The sequence below is a fragment of the Hemitrygon akajei genome, chromosome 8 (assembly GCF_048418815.1).
Source record: "Hemitrygon akajei chromosome 8, sHemAka1.3, whole genome shotgun sequence".
NCBI lineage: Eukaryota > Metazoa > Chordata > Chondrichthyes > Myliobatiformes > Dasyatidae > Hemitrygon > Hemitrygon akajei.
In genome coordinates, this window is record NC_133131.1 from 73,783,027 (window position 1) to 73,803,185 (window position 20,159).

Consider the following 20,159-nt stretch of genomic DNA (forward strand, 5'->3'; position numbering starts at 1 on the left):
TGGAAGAACTCGGCATCTGTGGAAATGAATAAACAGTCAATGTTTCAGGCCGAGACTCTTCTTCAGCACTGGAAAGGAAGAGGGAAGATGCCAGAATAAAAAGGTGAGGGGAGGGAAAGGAGGACAAGCTAGATGATGATAGGTGAAGCCAGGTGGGTGGGAAAAATGGAAGGCAGGAGAGGAAGGAATCTGATAAGAGAGGAGAGAGGAGATAGGAGAAAGGGAAGGAGGAAGGGACCCAGGTTAGAAGAGGTCAGAGTGGGAAGTCAAAGAAGAGAGGAAGGGGGTCGGGTGAAATTCATTTACCGGAAAGAGAAATGGATATTCATGCCATTGTGTTGGATGCTATTGAAATAGAATATAAGGTGTTGCTCCTCCACCCTGAGTGTGGCCTCATTTTGACACAAGAGGAGGCCATGGACCAATATGTCAGAACAGGACTGGGAACAGGAATGAAAATGCTTAGCCACTGGGAAGTTCTGCTTTTGACAGATGGAGCGGAGGTGCTCGATAGACTTCATATGTGTGAAAGTTCACATGTGTGTTTGGAGCACCATGTACTGCTCAAGCGCAGGGTCATTCCAGGCTCGGGCAAGTCGCACCCTCTGCTGCTCACTGTTGCACCGAGCGGTGGAGTCACCCATAGTTCATAATCAAGGAGAGGGGACTCCATACGCTCTCCTTTCAGACTAGAATCAACCAGAATTGCCCAAAGTTCATGCTTTCATCGGCAAGGCTTATGCTCTTTCAGAGATTTCCCTCCTTTCAGGAGTAGCTGACTGCTCAGTCTCACTGGCCCATGTTGTGGCCCACGTCTGTCTGAGTCCTTCTGATCCACTAGGAGTATTCTTCCCTCCCTCCCTCCATCCTCATTGTGGTTTCCATTCACTCACCAGCAACACCCCTCCCCCCCCCCCCCAGATTAAGAGTGGTGTTTGCCTAAGCCACTTTGAGCTTCCTGTAGGTATCACACCTGCTGGGCCATACGCTGACTACTGCAAGAAACTACAGTACGTCAGTAGGAAACGCCAGGCTGGAATTGAACCTGATGATTTTCCATTACTTTCACTACCAGCATCAGGATGAGCCACATAGTGTGGAACGTCTCATCAGCTGGGGTGTATTACCGGACGTAGACGGCGACACAGAGATCAACCAATAACCTGGAGCCTGTACAAGATTAAGGAAAAGTTTTTTTTGAAGACCACAACCTATAGATCCAAATAAAACTTCTGGTTTATAGAGGAGTTGACCTTCCTACATTACTGTATGGAGCTGAATCACGGACCACCTACAGTAGACACCTGAAATCCCTGGAGAAATACCACCGAAGGTCCTTATGAAAGGTTCTGAGGATGAGATGGAAAGACTGACACACTAACACCAGTGTACTGGAGAAGGCCAACATGTCAGCATCTCCACCAGGATGAAGCAACGCCAACTCTGATGGATAGGTCACGTCATCTGCATACCTAACTCACACCTCCCCGAACTGATCCTTTATTCACGGACAAAGGAAGGTCAGCGAGTCCCTGGTGGGCAAAGGAAATGCTTCAAAGACAACATCAAAATCAGCCTGAAGAAATCCTACATTACAATTACATCTAAAAACTGGGAAGACATTGCACTCAATAGATATACCTGGAGGGAGCTGCTCTACATAAAAACAACCTTCTCCGTGCCACAGAGAACAAGGGGCAGCGGCGAAAGGAGAGACTGGACAACCAAAAGCCCTACCACTGACCACAGCCAACACTTCCTCATATCCACACTGTGCCAGAACATGTGGATCCAAGATCAGCCTCTACAGCCACCTGGGGATCTAATGGACAAACCCTTTGGAGAACACCATACCCGACTCAAGAGACCACACTGCTGGTACTGGATGTATTAATTTAATGGTTATGCACGAAAACCCAATTTAATTCATTGCTGTCTGAAATACCCATCCTGATTTATCAGCTGTACGCAGTTTGCTGCTGTTGGCAGATTGAAAATGCAATGAGTAAGTGTTTGTTCAGCTGTAACTAAGGAGGCATTGGCTATGGAGGTAATAGAGAGGGAAAAGACAAAACTCTAGATGGTATCTCCAGAGTCTAGATACAAAGGCTTCTACAATAATTCAGGGATTGATATAACAATTACCTGACTCACACCCAGAGTTCTGGACTATTCGTAAAGGCTAATGAGTGCATGGCAGCTGGGTAATTTAAACCAATATCATTAAATAAACCTGCATTCATTTTCTGAAGTGATACTGAACTTAATGGAATTAACTATAAAATTACCACTTGTCACTAAAACCCACTTGGTTCACTAATGCCCTTCAGGGAAGGAAACCTGCCATTCTTCGCTGGCCAGGTTTGGTCACTACAGATCCTGTTGCCACCACTGTCTACATCATGTGGATGAATGAATAATGAACAATGCTCGATGTGGTATTCAGCTGGTGAGACCACACTGAGCGTCCAATTCACAGCCCATTCTGGTTACAAGAGTCCCCTGGCAAGGTGGAAGTGTCCAGTATTTGTGAGTCTGAGTTTGCTGGAGGCTGGAAACGACCTGACCTGGGTTGGAGGCCAGCATCTGTGCATGGGTGGCTGGGTGGAAAGGGGAATTGTTCAGCTGTTGTTATTCTGTCACTTGCAGATGCCGGAAATCTGAGCAACACACATAAAATGCTGGAGGAACTCAGCAGGCCCAGCAGCGTCTGTGGAAAAGAGTACAGTCGACATTTCAGGCTGAGACCCTTCAGCAGGACTGGAAAAAAAATGAGGAGTCAGACTAAGAAAGTGGGGGTAGGGGAGGAAGAGCCACAAGGTGATAGGTGAAAGCAGGGAGGAAGGAGAGGGGTGAAGTAAAGACTTCACTGTATTTTTCACAGCACGTTTCACTCTATGTTTCAATGTAGGTGTGATAAATAAATTAATCTGAAGAAAGAGTGTCACAATTGGCATTTGGGCCAGAGACTGGGAAACCAAGCAGAGATTCAGGGAATCGCAGGATCAGTCTATGATTACTAAGCTCCTCATGCTGAAGGTGATGAATTGCTTGATGATAGCATAATCTCACTGTCAGTGTTCAGCTAAAAGGCCTCACATGAGAGACTAGGGCTGAGTTTCAAGGAGAAGTTCTGGTACAAAACAGTCAGGTATTCCCTGTGCATGAGCCGCCATATTTAGGGTTCCTGAAATCAACCAGATCCTGAACACCCCGGCTGGAATCACCCAATGTTTTTCTGATGCTGGTCCATGTGGAGTTCAGCAACTGGTGGAGTTCTCTGCATTTATGTATGGAATTGGCTGTTTGAGCCTGCACTGGTTAGAGCAACTCCCGCTGTTCCTGCGAAGAACAACAACTGTGAGGGAGTAAGGTAAGGATAGAGTAATTGATTTTCTAAATTATTTATATTTAATTAAATGTTTGTAATTATTTTACAATGACTTAAACATTTTAGTTTCTGTTCACTTCTTTAAATTAATTTCTTTTAATTAATGTTTTTATATTATTTTTAAGAGTCTTTTAATAGAACACACAACATTACAGCATAGTGCAGGCCTTTCGGCCTATGATGTTGTGCCAACCATTTAACCTACTCTAAGATTAATCTAGCTATTCTCTCCTGCATAGCTCTCCATTTTCCTATCGTCCATGAGCCTATCTAAAAGTTTCTTAAACGTACCTAACGTACAGAATGCAAGGTCCCGGAGGACTGGCGAGTGGCTAATGCTGAACCTCTATTTAAGAAGGGAACAAGAGAAAATCCTGGGAATTATAGACAGGTGAGTCTCACGTAAGTTGTAGGGAAATTGCTGGAGAGAATTCTTAGGGATAGGATATATGAGCATTTGGAAACCCATGGCCTAATTAGGGAGAGCCACCATGGCTTTGTGTGGGGCAAGTCATGTCTTACCAACTTGAATGAGTTTTTTGATTAGAGAGATTGATGAAAGTAGAGCAGTGGATGTTGTCCACATTGATTTTAGTAAGGCGTTTGACCAAGTCCTTCGTGGAAGGCTAACACAGAAGATTAAGATGCTTGGGATCCACGGAAAATTGGCTTTTTGGATTCTGAATGACCTTGCACGTAGAAGGCGGGGCAGTGGTTGAAGGAACATTCGAGCTGGAGGTCTGTAATTTCTGGAGTTCCACTGGGATCTGTGCTGGGACCTCTGCTGTTTTGTGATGTATATAACAGACCAGGAATAAAATTAAGGTGGGTGGGTTAGTCAGTTTGCAGGTGATACCAAGATTGCTGAAGTTGTGCATAGTGTAGAAGACTGGCAAAGAATACAGCGTGAGATAGATCAATGGAAGATATGGGCAGAGAAATAGCAGATGAGGTTTAACCCAGATAAATGCGAGGTGTTGCACCGTGGTAGGGCAAAACCATTAACGGTGTCGCAGTGCAGAGAGATCTTGGGGCTCAAGTTCACAGCTCCATGTAAGTGGCTACACAGGTCAATAGGGTGGTTAAGAAAACTTACGCTTTTATTAGTCGAGGCACTGAGTTCTAAAGTCAAGAAGGTATGTTGCAATTTTATACAATTATGGTTAATTTTGGCCACATCTGGAGGTTTGCATACAGTTTTGGTCACCCCACTATAGGAAGGACGTTGAGGCTTTGGAGAGGGATCAGGAGAGGTTTACCAGGATGCTGCCTGGTTTAGAGAGCATGTGCTGTCATGAGAGGCTGGACAAACTTGGGCTGTTTGCTCCGGAGTGGCAGAGGGCCGAGAGGAGATCTGATAGACATTCATATGATTCTGAGAGGCATAGACAGAGTAGAGAGGCAGGATCTTTTCCCAGGGTCGAAATGTCTAATACCAAAGAGCATTTGTTGAAGGTGAGACGTGGTAAGTTCAGAGGAGGGGTGAGGGGTAAACATTTTACTCAGAGACTGGTGAATGCCTGGAATGTGCTGCCTGGTGTGGAGATAGAGGCAAATACGTTACATATGGAGGCCAAGTGGGAGGGGATGGTTAGATTAATCAGAGTAGGTTAAATGGTTGGAACGACATCTTGGGCCAAAGGGCCTGCACTATGCTGTAATGCTGTAAAAGAGACATTTTGATATGCACACGAGAGTGAGGAAGATGGAGGGATATGGACATGGTGTGGGCAGGAGGGGTTATTTTTTGTCTTTTTTAAATTTACTTTTTAGCAGGTTCAGGACAACACTGCTGGTCAAAGAGCCCGTTCCTGAACTGTACTGTCCGGGTTCTATCTTTGTATCTATGTTCTACTGCCACCCCTGACAGGGCATTCCATGCACCCACCACTCTCTGTGTAAGAAACCTCTGACATCCCCTCTGTACTTTCCTCTAATCATCTTAAAATTATACCCACTTGTATTAGCCATTTCCATGCTAGGAAAATGTCTCTGGCTGTTCACTCAACCTATGTCTCTTGTACACCTCTATCAAGTCAACTCTCATCCTCCTTCGTCCCAGAGAGAAATCCGTAGGTCACTCAACCTATCCTCATAAGACATGCTCTCTAGTCTAGACATCATCGTGGTAAATCTCCTGCGCACTCTCTCTAAAGGCTTCCACATCCTTTCTACAATGAGGCGACCAACACAACACAATATTCCAAGTCTGAACTAACCAGGATTTTACAGAGCTGCAAAGTTACGTCAGTCTCCCAACTAGTGAAGGCCAACACACCATACACCTTCTTAACAACAGTGCGAACTAGCATGGCAACTTTGAGCATCTATGGACAGGGATCTGAAGATTGCCCTGGTCCTCCACACTGCTGAGGATCCTGCCATTAACCCTGTATTCTGCCTACGTTCAACCTTCCAAAGTAAATCCCGTCTCATCTGCCACTCCTCAGCCCAGCTCTGCATCATATCAGTGCTCCAGCTTCTGCAGTATCCGTAATTCCACCAACCTTTCTGTCATTTGCAAACTGAACAACCCACCCTCCCACTTCTCCATCTAAGTCACAGGTAATCACAAAGAGCAGGGTCTCAGAACAGATGCCTGTGGAACGTCATTGGTCACCGATCTCCAGGCAGAAAGCTCTCTATCTACAACCCACACTACCTTCTATGGACAAACCAACTCTGTATCTACATGGCCAAGTTTCCCTAGATCTTTGACTTATGGACTGAGCCTACCGTGGGGAAGCTCATCAAACGCCTTACTAAAATCCATGTACACCACATCCACTGCTCTACCTTCATCAGTGTGCTTTGTCACATCCTCAAAGAATTCAATCAGGCTCGTGAGACATGACCTGACCCTTACAAAGCCATGCTAATGATCCCTAACTAAACTATGTTTCTCCAAATGCTTGTAAACCCCTGTCTTTAAGAATCTTCTCCAATAATTTGCCCACCACTGAAGTAAGACTCACTGATCAATAATCCCCAGGGTTATCTGGACTCCCATTCTCGTACAAACAAATAACCTTTACCACTCTCCAATCATCTGGTGCTAGTCCAGTGACCAGTGAGGATGCAAAGATCATCACCAACAGAGCAGCCATCCCTTCCCTCACTTCCCGTGGTAACCTGGGGTATATCCTTTCCGAGTCTCCGGAACTTATCTATCTTAATATTTTTCATAAGTTCCTGCACATCCTGTTTCTTAATGCTGCCATGTTCAGGAACTTCAAATTATGTTGCCGAATGACAGAAATATTTCAAAACAGTTTGAAGATTTTACATTCGGGGATGGGTTTTATTTTTGTTAGCTATTTTGTAGGCAGGACCTTGTTCTGACTGCTCCAGATGACGGGATTAACACATACATCTTGCCAGTGTACAGGGCCTCATCATTAGCGGTGGGGCTTGTCACTTAGCAACTAGTTGATAGATACATGAACAATTTTCCAGTCGATCAGCAGTGGATGTGGATGTCTTGATGACGGCAGGAATTTCTGGCACAACAACCCTGAGAATACCTACTGACTTTCCTGAAGTGCTTGTTGCTTTCCACAGTGGATTGTGAGAAGGAAACTCCCTCCTTAAAGTAGCTGCAGTAGAATAAGCTCTCCTTTAATGGTGGCTCTTTTCTCTCTTTATAAAGGATAGGAAACACAGAAAGTGAAGGCCCTAGATACTAGATCACACTTCTTTGTCCAAGGCAACGAACCTTTAAAGAAATAATGCAGAAGGGATAGTGGCAGATGATGAATTTCAAGCAACACACACAAAATGCTGGTGGAACACAGCAGGCCAGGCAGCATCTATAAGGAGAAGCACTGTCGATGTTTTGGGCCAAAACGTCGACAGTGCTTCTCCTTATATATACTGCCTGGCCTGCTGTGTTCCACCAGCATTTTGTGCGTGTTGTTTGAATTTCCAGCATCTGCAGATTTCCTCGTGTTTGCTCGATGAATTTCAAGACTGGCTTTCTGTGACCCTCTGAGTCTGATGGTCTAATGAACAGAGGGGTGTGCAGTGCACATTTGGACATCACTTCAGGGGTTTACACTGCGAACCAGTGAGAGATGTGTGCATCGTTAGACTGATTTTCCCATTGTGAACATGCTCCAAGGATGTAGTTGTGTAGATGAACCTTGGAGGGGAGGTGGGGATTAATGAGTGTGTGGGGAGAATTAAACACATGGGATTGATGTAAATGGTAGCTGATGTTTGTATTGGACTCAATGGGTCTAGAAAGGCTTTACTCTAGCACCGTACAATTGAATATGGGGCATAATGTGTTAATTATCATTTCTGAGTTGCTTTGACACCCGGTGGAAAATTCAAACAAGTACTTTCTAGTGACAGTCACACTAGTGATAGAGATAACCATGCATCAGATTCCTTGTCACATGTACCATTTCTGACTTTTTTGATACTTTGAGGTCTTTGCTGGAGAAGTTGGACAGAATTGACAGGGTGACCATTTTGGAAACTCCTGGAGTTGCATCCAAGCAGCTTCAGGAAAGCATGGGGGAAATGAAAGCAAAGATTATCATCCTCTTTTTCCTTTTTTTTGGTATTTAATTAAAAAGATAGATACGTTGGGAAGATGTGTAGGGTAGCACAGTGCCGTAGAGGTTAGCACAACACTTTTCAGTACCAGCAACCCAGGTTCAATTCCCACCACACTCCAAAGACGTACCGTTGGCAGGATAACTGGTCACTGTAAATTGTGCCATGATTACGTTAGGATTAAATAGGGAGATTGCTGGGTGGGCAGGAAGGGCCTACTCTGTGCTGTATCTCAGTAAACAAATAAATAGATAGTGATAATGTGAGGATTAAGAAGAGCCATCTGTGATTGACGGGACAAGTAGTGGTATCCTAGCTACAGTTTATTTTGAGCTGGAAGTCCTCTCCACCCTTGCTCTCCTTATTTGGTGGGTGAGGCATTTTAACGCTGCAGGGATTTCTCTCCTGCTCAGTGGAGAGCTTGCCGTCAGACTGTGCACATCCCGCTGACCTGTACTCTCTAGAAATGGCCGAAAAGAAGACTGAAGCAGCAAGTGAGGAAGTTGAAAGTAACGAGAATGCAGAGGGCAAACAAAATGCTGATATCGCCGACCTGGGGCCTTTTGAAATCATCATCGGGTGAGTGTCAAACTGCTTTCCACAAAGTGGTGGCATGTTAGTGAGGAAGGAAAACGTAGATATGAATTTGACAAAAATGTCTCTAATGGTCGACTGTCTAATTTCTCCATGCTGATAAAGGGATTAATACAATATTTATCAGTCATAGATTCACACAGGGCAACAAGGGTCCCTACTGTCCACAGAGTCTGCACTAATCTTCACGCACTAATCCCATTCCATCCTCTCCACGTTCCTGACAACCCCCTCAGATCTGCTCACTCATCAACATGCCGGGGGCGATCTACAGAGGTCAATTAATATACCAACATGCATGTCTTTGAGCAGTGGGAGGAAATCGGAGAACTCTCCGGAAACCCATCGCCACAAGTAGAACTTGCGGGCTCCATCTATATAGCACCTGAAGTCAGCACTGAACCTGGGCCACTGGGGAGCTGTAATTCAGCAAGCAATTTTACCAGCTGTGCCACTGAGCCATTCCATCGATGTTCAACAGCACTCATTACAAGAACAAAACCTGATCTAAGATGAAGAAGCTACAGGGAAAGTTAATCAGTCATCAGCAGAAAGCAGAACCTATTTCAGAGAGTGATACATGTATTTAAATGGAGTATGACAAGCTCATATTAAAAACATTGCAGTCACTGTATTTAGTGGCCCAGTTAGTGGACAGTCCAATTTGTCTTCTACTTCAGCACAGATAGTAATGGAATTAGAACAACTTAATACATTCATTCACTAATGACAGCAGCCTCGAAATACTGTATCTTCATATGTCTATGTTTCAAACTCTGGACATTGTTATTTCTTGTCTCAGTAGGCAAAGGTTGGTTTATTGACTATGCACAGCCAGCGCACAGCTTTGCCTGCCAGAAGTTCTTATAAGGAAGTTTTAGAGAGGCTGCTTAATAATTTAACAGTCTGTGATGGACATCACATCTCAGTGTTCTCATAGATGTTGCTAATTAGAGATTCATGGCGGGACACATATTCAGGAAAAATTACCTTCATAGAACATATCAAATAAATAAATATGTAGTGTTGCATTTGTGCAAAGCGTATACAAATATGAGTATATTTGAGTATATATATAGATAGATAGTGCATATTATATATTTTCCACAAAATAATGAATCCTGTCTTAAGATCTTCAGGGTATTTATGATAAGTGTGATTATAAATATATAAAGATGAAAGGCTCTCTGTTGTGGAATCCAATACATGTTTAATTAGATATAAATGTATGTACCAAGAGCAAAGGTTCATCTCAGCTTTTTTGCAAACTTAATAAATCTAGAAAATCAGCAATACAGTCTTCAACCCTTTCACTGACTTGCAGATTTTGAGCAAGACTTCATCTACTAAATAGGCCAGTTTTTGACTTATTTCTAAAGTAAAACACATAAAGATGGTAGAAATTTGAAAGGAAAAGCCTTTTGTACCTCAGTTTCAGCAATGTGTTATTTCCCTTCCTCTGTAAATCATTCATCTCCTATTTACATTAGACAGATTAACTAGATCAGCAAACCTTTACCACCCCGTCTCAGCCTGCAGCAAAACCAACTGTGCATTCAGTCGCTGCCTTCTCACAAACGTTCTCTTTGTTCCCTCCACCCCTCCTATTTAAACTGTTTTAAACTTTTCCAAGCTCTGACAAAGGGTTCATCAAATTTTAACTTTATTTCTCTCTCCACAAAGGCTGCCTAACCTGCTCTGCGCTTTTTGAAATTTTCTCTTTTAATCAACAATTATTCCTGTTATTTATCAGGATTAATGTCTCCCTTATCTTACTCCCACAGGGATAGCAACAAAGTTTGTAGAAAAACAAGGATGCATTGATTCAGTTGCTAGGGGTATGAGGAGGGTGCTAAGTGGTCTATGAAATTTCAGAACGTTCTGGAAATATTAAAATGCATTCAATGTAACTAATTATAGTTGAAGGATTGTTCCCATGAGTTTATAATAAGGCAGGAAATTTAATGAACACTGTGGAAATTTTGGTTATCTGATGAGTTAAGAAGACTGGTTGCTCATGTTAGTGAATTTAATTGAATTGATTTATTTCTTACATCCTTCACATACAAAAGGAGTAAAAATCTTTAGTTATATCTCCGTCTAAATGTGCACTGTGCAATCATAGTCATTTATAATAAATTGAACAGTCAATGGAACATAGAAATACACTCATGTCAGCGTGAGTTAATCAGTCTGATGTCCCGGTGGAAGAAACTGTCCCGGAGCCTGTTGGTCCTGGCTGTTATGCTGCGCTACCGTTTCCCGGATGGTAGCAGCTGGAATAGATCGTGGTTGGGGTTACGCAGATCCCCAATGATCATACAGACCCTTTTTACACACCTGTCTTTGTAGATGTCCTGAATCATGGGAACATATATGTTATGTGGGTCTTATTGTTAGTAGAACCATAGAACATTACAGCACAGAAACAGGCCTTTTGGCCCTTCTTGGCTGTGCCGAACCATTTTTCTGCCTAGTCCCACTGACCTGCGCCCGGCCCATATCCCTCCATACACCTCTCATCCATGTACCTGTCCAAGTTTTTCTTAAATGTTAAAAGTGAGCCCGTATTTACCACTTCATCTGGCACCTCATTCCACACTCCCACCACTCTCTGTGTGAAGAAGCCCTGTCCCCAAATGTTCTTTTTAAACTTTTCCCCCTTCACCCTTAACCCATGACCTCTGGTTTTTTCCTCCCCTAGCCTCAGTGGAAAAAGCCTGCTTGCATTCACTCTATCTATACCCATCATAATTTTATATACCTCTATCAAATCTCCCCTCATTCTTCTACGCTCCAGGGAATAAAGTCCAAACCTATTCAACCTTTCTCTGTAACTCAGTTTCTCAAGTCCTGGCAACATCCTTGTAAACCTTCTCTGCACTCTTTCAACCTTATTAATATCCTTCCTGTAATTGGTGACCAAAACTGCACACAATACTCCAAATTTTGCCTCACCAATGTCTTATACAACCTCGCCATAACATTCCAACTCATATACTCAATACTTTGATTTATAAAGGACAATGTACAAAAGGCTCTCTTTACAGCCCTATCTTCCTGTGATGCCACTTTTAGGGCATTTTGTATCTGTATTCCCAGATCCCTACTGCACTCTATTGCACTAGTTCTACTGCACTCCTCAGTGTCCTACCATTTACCTTGTATGTTCTACTTTGGTTTGTCTTTCCAAAGTGTAATACCTCACACTTGTCCGTATTAAACTCCATCTGTCATTTTTCAGACCATTTTTCCAGCTGGTCCAAATCCCTCTGCAAGCTTTGAAAACCTTCCTCATTGTCCACTACACCTCCAATCTTTGTATCATCAGCAAATTTGCTGATCCAATTTACCACATTATCATCCAGATCATTGATATAGATGACAAATAACAATGAATCCGGCACTGATCCCTGTGGCACACCACTAGTCACAGGCCTCCACTCAGAGAAGCAATCCTCCACTACCACTCTCTGACTTCTCCCACTGAGCCAATGTCTAATCCAATTTACTACCTCTCCATGTATACCTAGCGAATGAATCTTCCTAACTAACCTCCCATGCGGGACCTTGTCAAAGGCCTTACTGAAGTCCATGTAGACAACATCCACTGCCTTCCCTTCATCCACTTTCCTGGTAACCTCCTCGAAAAGCTCTAATAGATTGGTTAAACATGACCTACCACGCACAAAGCAGTATTGACTCTCCCTAATAAGTCCCTGTCTATCCAAATACTTGTAGATCCTATCTCTTAGTATTCCTTCCAATAATTTACCTACTACCGATGTCAAACTTACTGGCCTATAATTTCTTGGATTACTTTTAGAGCCTCTACTTATAGAGGCTTAATGAAATAAACCAAGGATAATATTCCAGAAAGAATAATCTTCAAATGTATTAGACGGTTCAGTCTTCTTTAAAATAATAATGAACATACTTTGTTGAGAGAGATCTCGCACACAACAAAAATCACAGCTCAGTGACCATTAACTTTTCAGATTTAGACCTGCAGCCAGTCCAGAGTGTGATGTCCATGCAGGTTATAAGATTGTTATTTCAACCCTTTTCACTGTCATTCATCACTCACCCCATTTCCAGCATAAACAGTGAATGGCAGTATTGCTGGACAGAAACAGCAAACCAAGTGCACTTTACTCATTCCATATGGATGTGTTAACGGTAAATGGAAACATAAAGTAAACCTGCAGATGCCAGAAATATGACACAAAATACAAAATGCTAGAAACAATCGGCACATCAGGCAGCATCTCCAGAAAGTCATTTTGTTTATGTTAAAGACAAATCTTTTCAATCAAGTTGACTGAGTTCCTTGACAAGGAGTTTGAAGATAGTGAGGTTGCTGCTTATTACTATTTGAAAGTACTTGATAAAATGTCCCACAGGAGGCTGAAGGAGACTGCAGAATTAAGGGACAGGTGACAGAATGGATTTAGATTTGGTCTAGATCAGGGGGTCTCAACCTTTTTATGCCATGGAATCTTACCATTAACTGAGGGGTCTGTGGACCCCAGGTGGGGAGCCCCTGGTCTAGAAGGTCAAAAGCAAATGTAGAGGCACAATAGTTAATACTGGCCAAGTAATCCAGAGGCTTGGATTAACTGTCATGGTAGGCTGTGGATTTACTTCAGTTAATACTCTTGAATTTCCTAATTTAAAGTTTGAAGTATATTTTATTATCCAAGTAAATATATGTCACCATATTTGTTTTCCTGTGGGCATTTTCAACAAATCTATAGAATAGTAACTATAACAGGATCGATGAAAGATCAACTAAAGTACAGAAGACAACAAACTGTGCAAAAGCAAATATAAATAAATAGCAATAAACAACAAGAACTTGAGATAACAAGATAAAGAGAACTTAAAGTGAGATCACTGGTTGTGGGAACATCTCAATGGATGAACAAGTGAGTGTAGTTATCACTTTTTTTCAAGAGCCTGGTGGTTGTGCAGTAATCAGTGTTCTTGAACATGGTGGTGTGAGTCCTGGGGCTCTTGTATCTTCTACCTGATGGCAGCAGTGAAAAAAGAGCTTGGCCTGGGTGGTGAGGATCTTTGATGATTTCTACATCAAAGATGGTTTCCTACAACAGCTTTTCATGTAGATGTGCTCAATAGCTGGGAGAGCTTTTCCCATGATGTACTGGGCTGAATCTATGACTTCTTGTAGGATTTTCTGTTCAAAGACATTGGTGTTTCCATACCAGGCTGTGATGTAGTCAGTCAATACACTCTCCACTGTACATCTATAAAAGTTTGTGAAAGTTTTAGATGTCATGTCAAATCTCGACAGACTCTGAAGGAAATAGAGGTGCTGTAATGCTCTCTTCATAATTGCCCTTACATACTGAGCCCAGGAGAGATCCTCTGAAATAGTAACACCCAGGAATTTAAAGTTGCTGACCCTCTCCACTTCTGATCCTCCAATGAGGACTGGCTTGTCCTCTTCTCAAGACTACAATCAGTTCCTGGGTTCTTTGCAACAATAAATTGATATTAGTAATGACGACCACAAAATAAAGCCCTACTGGACTTTGTAAAGACCCATCCAGTTCACTAATGTCCTGTACCTATGTGGTTGACGCAAAAAACTCAAATGCCCAGTAAGCCATTTATTTCAAGGCCAATTGGGACAGACAGTAGACGTTGAATTTGTCAGTGACACCTGGATTAGAAAATGAGTTTTAAAAATGCGGAGAAAAATCGTGATAAATATTTTTTAGACTGAGATTTGATTTGTGACAATAGTCCATAAAGATTAGTTAGGGTCCATTACTCATTTTCAATTTAATACCTGACTACTGAGATATCTATTATTTAAGTTTGATATAACATTTCTCAGTAAGTGACTGAGTGATTAGTTATGAATTTCAGAATGACATTGATGAGGTGGTCGGAGCATGGCAACAGGGTTTGGTGATGTGAAGAGATGAATTTTGGAAATGTTGGTGCAAAGGGACAGTATATACTGTACAGGACATTGCTTTAAAAGGGTAGATATAACTATTGATTAACTTTTATGAATACAGGGTAATGAGATTGTTATTATGAACAGATATAATGTAATTGGTAGTTTTTAAGATCTTTTTTGACTTTTTATATACACTTTTTTGTACTCGGTATTCTTCTATGTAGAAACTAATAAAAATATTGGAAAAAGAAAAGGGTAGATAATTAGAGATCGTGCTGCCCACATAAATTACAATAACAGAACATGTGAATAAGGAGGTTTAAATAAAAACAAATGGATTGTCTGCATTCATTAACTGAAGAATAGACAAGAAACACTGAGATCGTGCTCAGTCTTTAAAAAACTTTGCATGACCACAAGACCACAAGACCATAGAATATAGGAGCAGAATTAGGCCATTTGGCCCATTGAGTCTGCTCCCCCATTCCATCATGGCTGATCCAATTTTCCTCTCAGCCCCAAACTCCAGCTTTCATGTATCCCTTCATGCCCTGACCAATCAAGAATCTATCAACCTCTGCCTTAAATATACATAAAGACTTGACCTCCACAGCTGCCTGTGGCAAAGAATTTCACCATTCTCTGGCTAAAGAAGTTCCTCCTCATCCCCATTCTAAAAGGACGCCCCTCTATTCGGGGGCTGTGTCCTCTGGTCTTAGACTCTCCCACCATAGGAAATATTCTCTCCATATCTACTCTATCAGGGCCTTTCACTATTTGACAGGTTTCAATGAGGTCACCCCTCATTCTTCAGAATTCTAGTGAATACAGGCCCAGAACCAACAAACACTCTTCACATGACAAGCTAGTGAATCCTGGAATGATTTTCATGAACCTCCTTTGAACCCTCTCTAGTTTCAGCACATCCTTTCTAAGATAAAGGGCACAAAACTGCTCAATACTGAAAATAAGGCCTCACCAGTGCCTTATAAAGTGTCAACATTGCATCCTTGTTTTTATATTCTAGTCCTCTTGAAGTGAATGCCAACATTGCATTTGCCTTCCTCACCATAGACTCGACCTGCAAATTGACCTTAGGCAATCCGCACAAGGTCCCCCAAGTCCCTTTGTACCTCAGTTTGTTGTATTTTCTCTCCATTCAGAAAGTAGTCAACCCTTTAATTTCTTCTACCAAAGTGCATGACCATACACTTCCCAACAGTATTGCATTTTCTATTTCTTTGCCCAGTCTTCTAATCTGTCTAAGTCCTTATGTAGCCTCTCTACTTCCACAAAACTACAGTGGTGCTTGAAAGTTAGTGAATCCTGCAGAATTTTCTCTATTTCTGCATAAATATGACCCAAAATATGATCAGATCTTCGCTTAAGTCCTAAAACTAAATAGAGCGAACCCAATTAAATAAATAACACAAAAACATTACACTCGTTCATTTATTTATTCAGAAAAATAATCCAATATTACATGTATTTATTGGAAAAAGTGTGTGATCTCTGGGGTAATGCCATCTACAAAAGCTGTTTGGAGTCAAGCGTTCCAATCAATGAGATGACATTGGAGGTGCAGGTTGTAGAGATGCCCTGCCCTATTAAAAAAAAAGAGACAAGGTCAGGTTACTGATTCAGCCATTCCAAAACATAAATTTTCTTCTTTTTAACATTCTGTTGTTGATTTACTCTTGTCTTTCAGATCCACTTCTATTAAGCTTTAGGTGATGGACCACCACCCTGACATTCTCCTGTAAAAATGTCTTGATACAATTTTGAATTCATTGTTCCCTCAATGGCTGCAAGCTCTCCGGGCCCTGAGGCAGCAAAGCAGCCCCAAACCACGATGCTCCTTCCACCATGCTTCACAGGTGGGATGAGGTTTTGGTGTTGGTGTGCAGTACCCTTTCCTTCAAACATTGCTATGTGCATTGTGTGCTTCTGCCAAAAAGTCAACTTTTGGCTCATCTGTCCACAGAACATTGTCCCAGAAATATTTTAGAACATCCAAGTGGTCTTTTGCAAACTTGAGATGTGCAAAAATGTTTAGTTTTTGGAGAGCAGTGGTATCCTCTGTGGTGTCCTTCCATGAGCACCATTCTTGTTCAGTGTTTTTCTTACAGTGAGCACATGAACGGAGATTTTAGCAAGTTCTAGAGATGTTTGCAGGTCTTTTGCTGTTACCCTTGAGTTATTTTTCACTTCCTTCAGCACTGCACATTGTGCTCTTAGTGTGATCTTCACAGGACGCCCACTCCTAGGGAGAGTAGCAACAGTACTGTTTCCTCCATTTGTAGACAATTTCTCTTACTACAGACTGATCGATACTCAAGTCTTTAGAAATGCCTTTGTAGCCTTTTCTAGCTTCATGCATCTCTACAATTCTTCTTCCAAGGTCCTCTGAAAGTTGGTTTGATCAAGGCATGATGCACATAAACAGATCTTTCTTGTGAACAGCGGGCTCTGTCAGCAACCTGACTTTGTGTGTCTTTTTTATAGGGCAGGGCACCGCTACAACCCACACCTCCGATCTCATCTCATTGATTGGAACACCTGAATCCAAATAGTTTTTGTAGAGGGCATTACCCCAGAGGTTCACATACTTTTTCCAACAAATACATACAATATTGGATCATTTTTCTCAATAAATAAATGACCAAGAATAATATTTTGTGATATTTATTTAATTGGGTTCTCTATCTAGTTCTAGAACTTATGTGAAGATCTGATCACATTTGTGACCATAAGGCCATAAGACACAGGAACAGAATTAGGCCATTCGGCCCATCAAGTCTACTCCACCATTCCATCATAACTGATCCCAGATCCCACTCAATCCCATACACCTGTCTTCTCGCCATATCCTTTAATGCCCTGACCAATTAGGAAACAATCAACTTCTGCCTTATATATACCCGTAGACTTGGCCTCCACCGCAGTCTGTGGCAGACCATTCCACATATTTACTACTCTCTGGCTAAAAAATAAGTTCCTCCTTGCCTCTATTCTAAGGGTCGACCCTCAGTTTTGAAGGTGTACCCTCTAGTTCCGGATACCCACACCATAGGAAGCATCCTCTCCACATCCACCCTACCTAGTCCTTTCAACAGTCTGTAGGTTTCAATGAGATCCCCATGCATTCCTCTAAATTCCTGTGAGTACAGGCCCAAAGCTGCCAAACAATCCTCTTATGTTAACCCCTTCATTCACAGAATCATCCTCGTGAACCTCCTCTGGACTCTCCAATGACAAAACATCCTTTCTGAGATATAGGGTGCAAAACTGTTGACGATAGTCCAAGTGTGGCCTGATTAGTGTCTTATAAAGGCTCAACATTATCTCCTTGCTTTTATATTCTATTCCCCTTGAAATAAATGCCAACATTGAATTTGCCTTCTTTACCACAGACTCAACCTGTAAATTAACCCTCTGAGAATCTTGCACGAGAACTCCTAATTTCCTCTGCACCTCTGATGTTTGAACCTTCTCCCCATTTAGATAATAGTCTGCACTATTGTTCCTTTTACCAAAATGCATTATCATACATTTTCCAATGCTGTATTCCATCTGCCACTTTTTTCCCAGTCTTCCAATTTGTCTGAGTCCTGCTGTAATCGCATTGCTTCCTCAGCACTACCTACCCCTCCACCTATCTTCGTATCATGTGCAAACTTTGCCACAAAGCCATCAATTCCAGTATCTAAATTATTGACAAACAATGTGAAAAGCAGTGGTCCCATTACTGACCCCTGAGGAACACCACTAATCACCAGCTGCCAACCAGAAAAGAACCCCTTTATTCTCACTTGCTGCTTCCTGCCTGTCAGCCATACCTCTATCTATACCGGTATCTTACCTGTAACACCAAAGGATTTTATCTTGTTAAGCAGCTTCATGTGTGCTACCTTATCAAACGCCTTCTGAAAATCCAAGTAAATGACATCACTGCCTCTCCTTTGTCCACCCTGCTTGTTAGTTCCTCGAAAACTCGAACAGATTTGACAGGCAAGATTTCCCTTTACAAAAACCGTGCTGACTTTGATTATTTTATCATTAGTCTCCCAGTACCCTGAAACCTCATCCTTAATAATAGACTTCAACACTTCTCCAATCACTGAGGTTAGGCTAACTGGCCTATAATTTCCTTTCCTTTGCCTTCCTCCCTTCTTAAAGAGTGGAGTGATATTTGCAGCTTTCCAGTCCTCCAGGATCATGTCAGGATCAAGTGATTATTGAAAGTTCATGACCAATGCATCTGCTATCTCTTCAGCAAGCTCTCTCAGGACTCTGGGGTGTAGTGGCCCAGGTGACTTATCTACCTTAAGAGCTTTGAGTTTGTCTTGCACCTTTTCCTTTGTAATAACAATGGCTCTCACTCCTGCTCCCTGACACTCATGGACCTCTGACACACTGCTACTGTCTTCCACAGTGAAGACTGATGCAAAGTACCCATTAAGTTCACCTGCCATTCCTTTGTCCCCGATTCCTACCTCACCAGCAACATTTTCCAGTGGTCAATATCAACCTTCACCTCCCTTTTACTCTTTATATAACTGAAAATTTTTTCTGGGAATCCTGCTTTATATTATTGCCTACTCTGTCCTCATATTTCATCTTTTCCCTTCTTATACTTTTTTTAGTTGTCTTTTGTTGGACTTCAAAAGCTTCCCAATCATCCAATTTCCCATTCACTGTTGCTACCTTATATGCCCTTTTCTTGGCTTTTATGCAGTCCCTAACTTCCATTGTCAGTCACGGTTGCCTGCTCCTGCCATCTGAGAACAACTTCTTCTGTGGGACACGTCTATCCTGCGCCTTGTGAACTATTTCCAGAAGCTTCAGCCGTCTCCGCTCTGCCGTCATCCCTGCCAGTATCCTCCTACAATCCACCCGGGCAAGCTCCTCTCTCATGCCTCTATAATTCCTTTTATTCCATTGTGATACTGATACACGTGAGTTATGCTTCTCCCTCTCAAATTGCAGTAGGAATTCAATCACATTATGATCACTGCCTCCTAAAGGTTCCTTTACATTAAGCTTCCTAATAAGATCTGGGTTATTACACAACACCCAATCTAAGACAGCCTTTCCCCGAGTAGGCTCAACACAAGCTGCTCTAAAAGGCCATCTTGTAGGCATTCAACACATTCCCTCTTTTGCAATCTGATACCAAAATGATTTTCCCAATCACCTTACATATTGAAGTCCCCCATTACAATTGTATCATTGCCCTTAATACCAGATCAGATCAGGTCAGATCCCATTGCAATTTCAACCCCAGATTTAGAGGCCTATGTATGATTCCCATAATATTTTTTCACTCTTGGAATTTCTTTTTTTTTGTTATTTTTTTTTATTGAAGTTCATCATCAAACAAACACTTCCATAAGATGTATTTCAGATATCGTACATATATATCATATAATCATATATGTCACAAATCTCCACAAAGTATTTATCTGAGGTATACACTTAAAGAAAAGAGTGGAAAGAAAAAACAAGCAAAAGGAAAGAACTATGTACAAGTAGGGAGTGATCTTTTTTTTTACAACATATTCATTGATTTGTGAGAATAAAATCAGGCCTATGAGGCATTATGTAGTTAAACCATTTTTCCCAGTATGAATCAAATTGTTCCAGCTTATGATTAACAGATGCTGTTATCTTCTCCAT

At 41.9% G+C, this 20,159-nt stretch overlaps 1 protein-coding gene across 1 annotated transcript in view; it reads left to right on the top strand.

Moving 5' to 3' along the window:
• Positions 1-8,348: 8,348 nt before the first annotated feature.
• The window catches only part of apobec2a (apolipoprotein B mRNA editing enzyme, catalytic polypeptide-like 2a), a 31,314-nt gene continuing 19,503 nt past the window's right edge, over positions 8,349-20,159 (top strand). Inside the window, exon 1 of the mRNA XM_073054046.1 lies at positions 8,349-8,533. Coding sequence (XP_072910147.1) covers positions 8,421-8,533 — 113 coding nt within the window. The 5' untranslated portion in view covers positions 8,349-8,420. The remainder of the gene's footprint in view (positions 8,534-20,159) is intronic.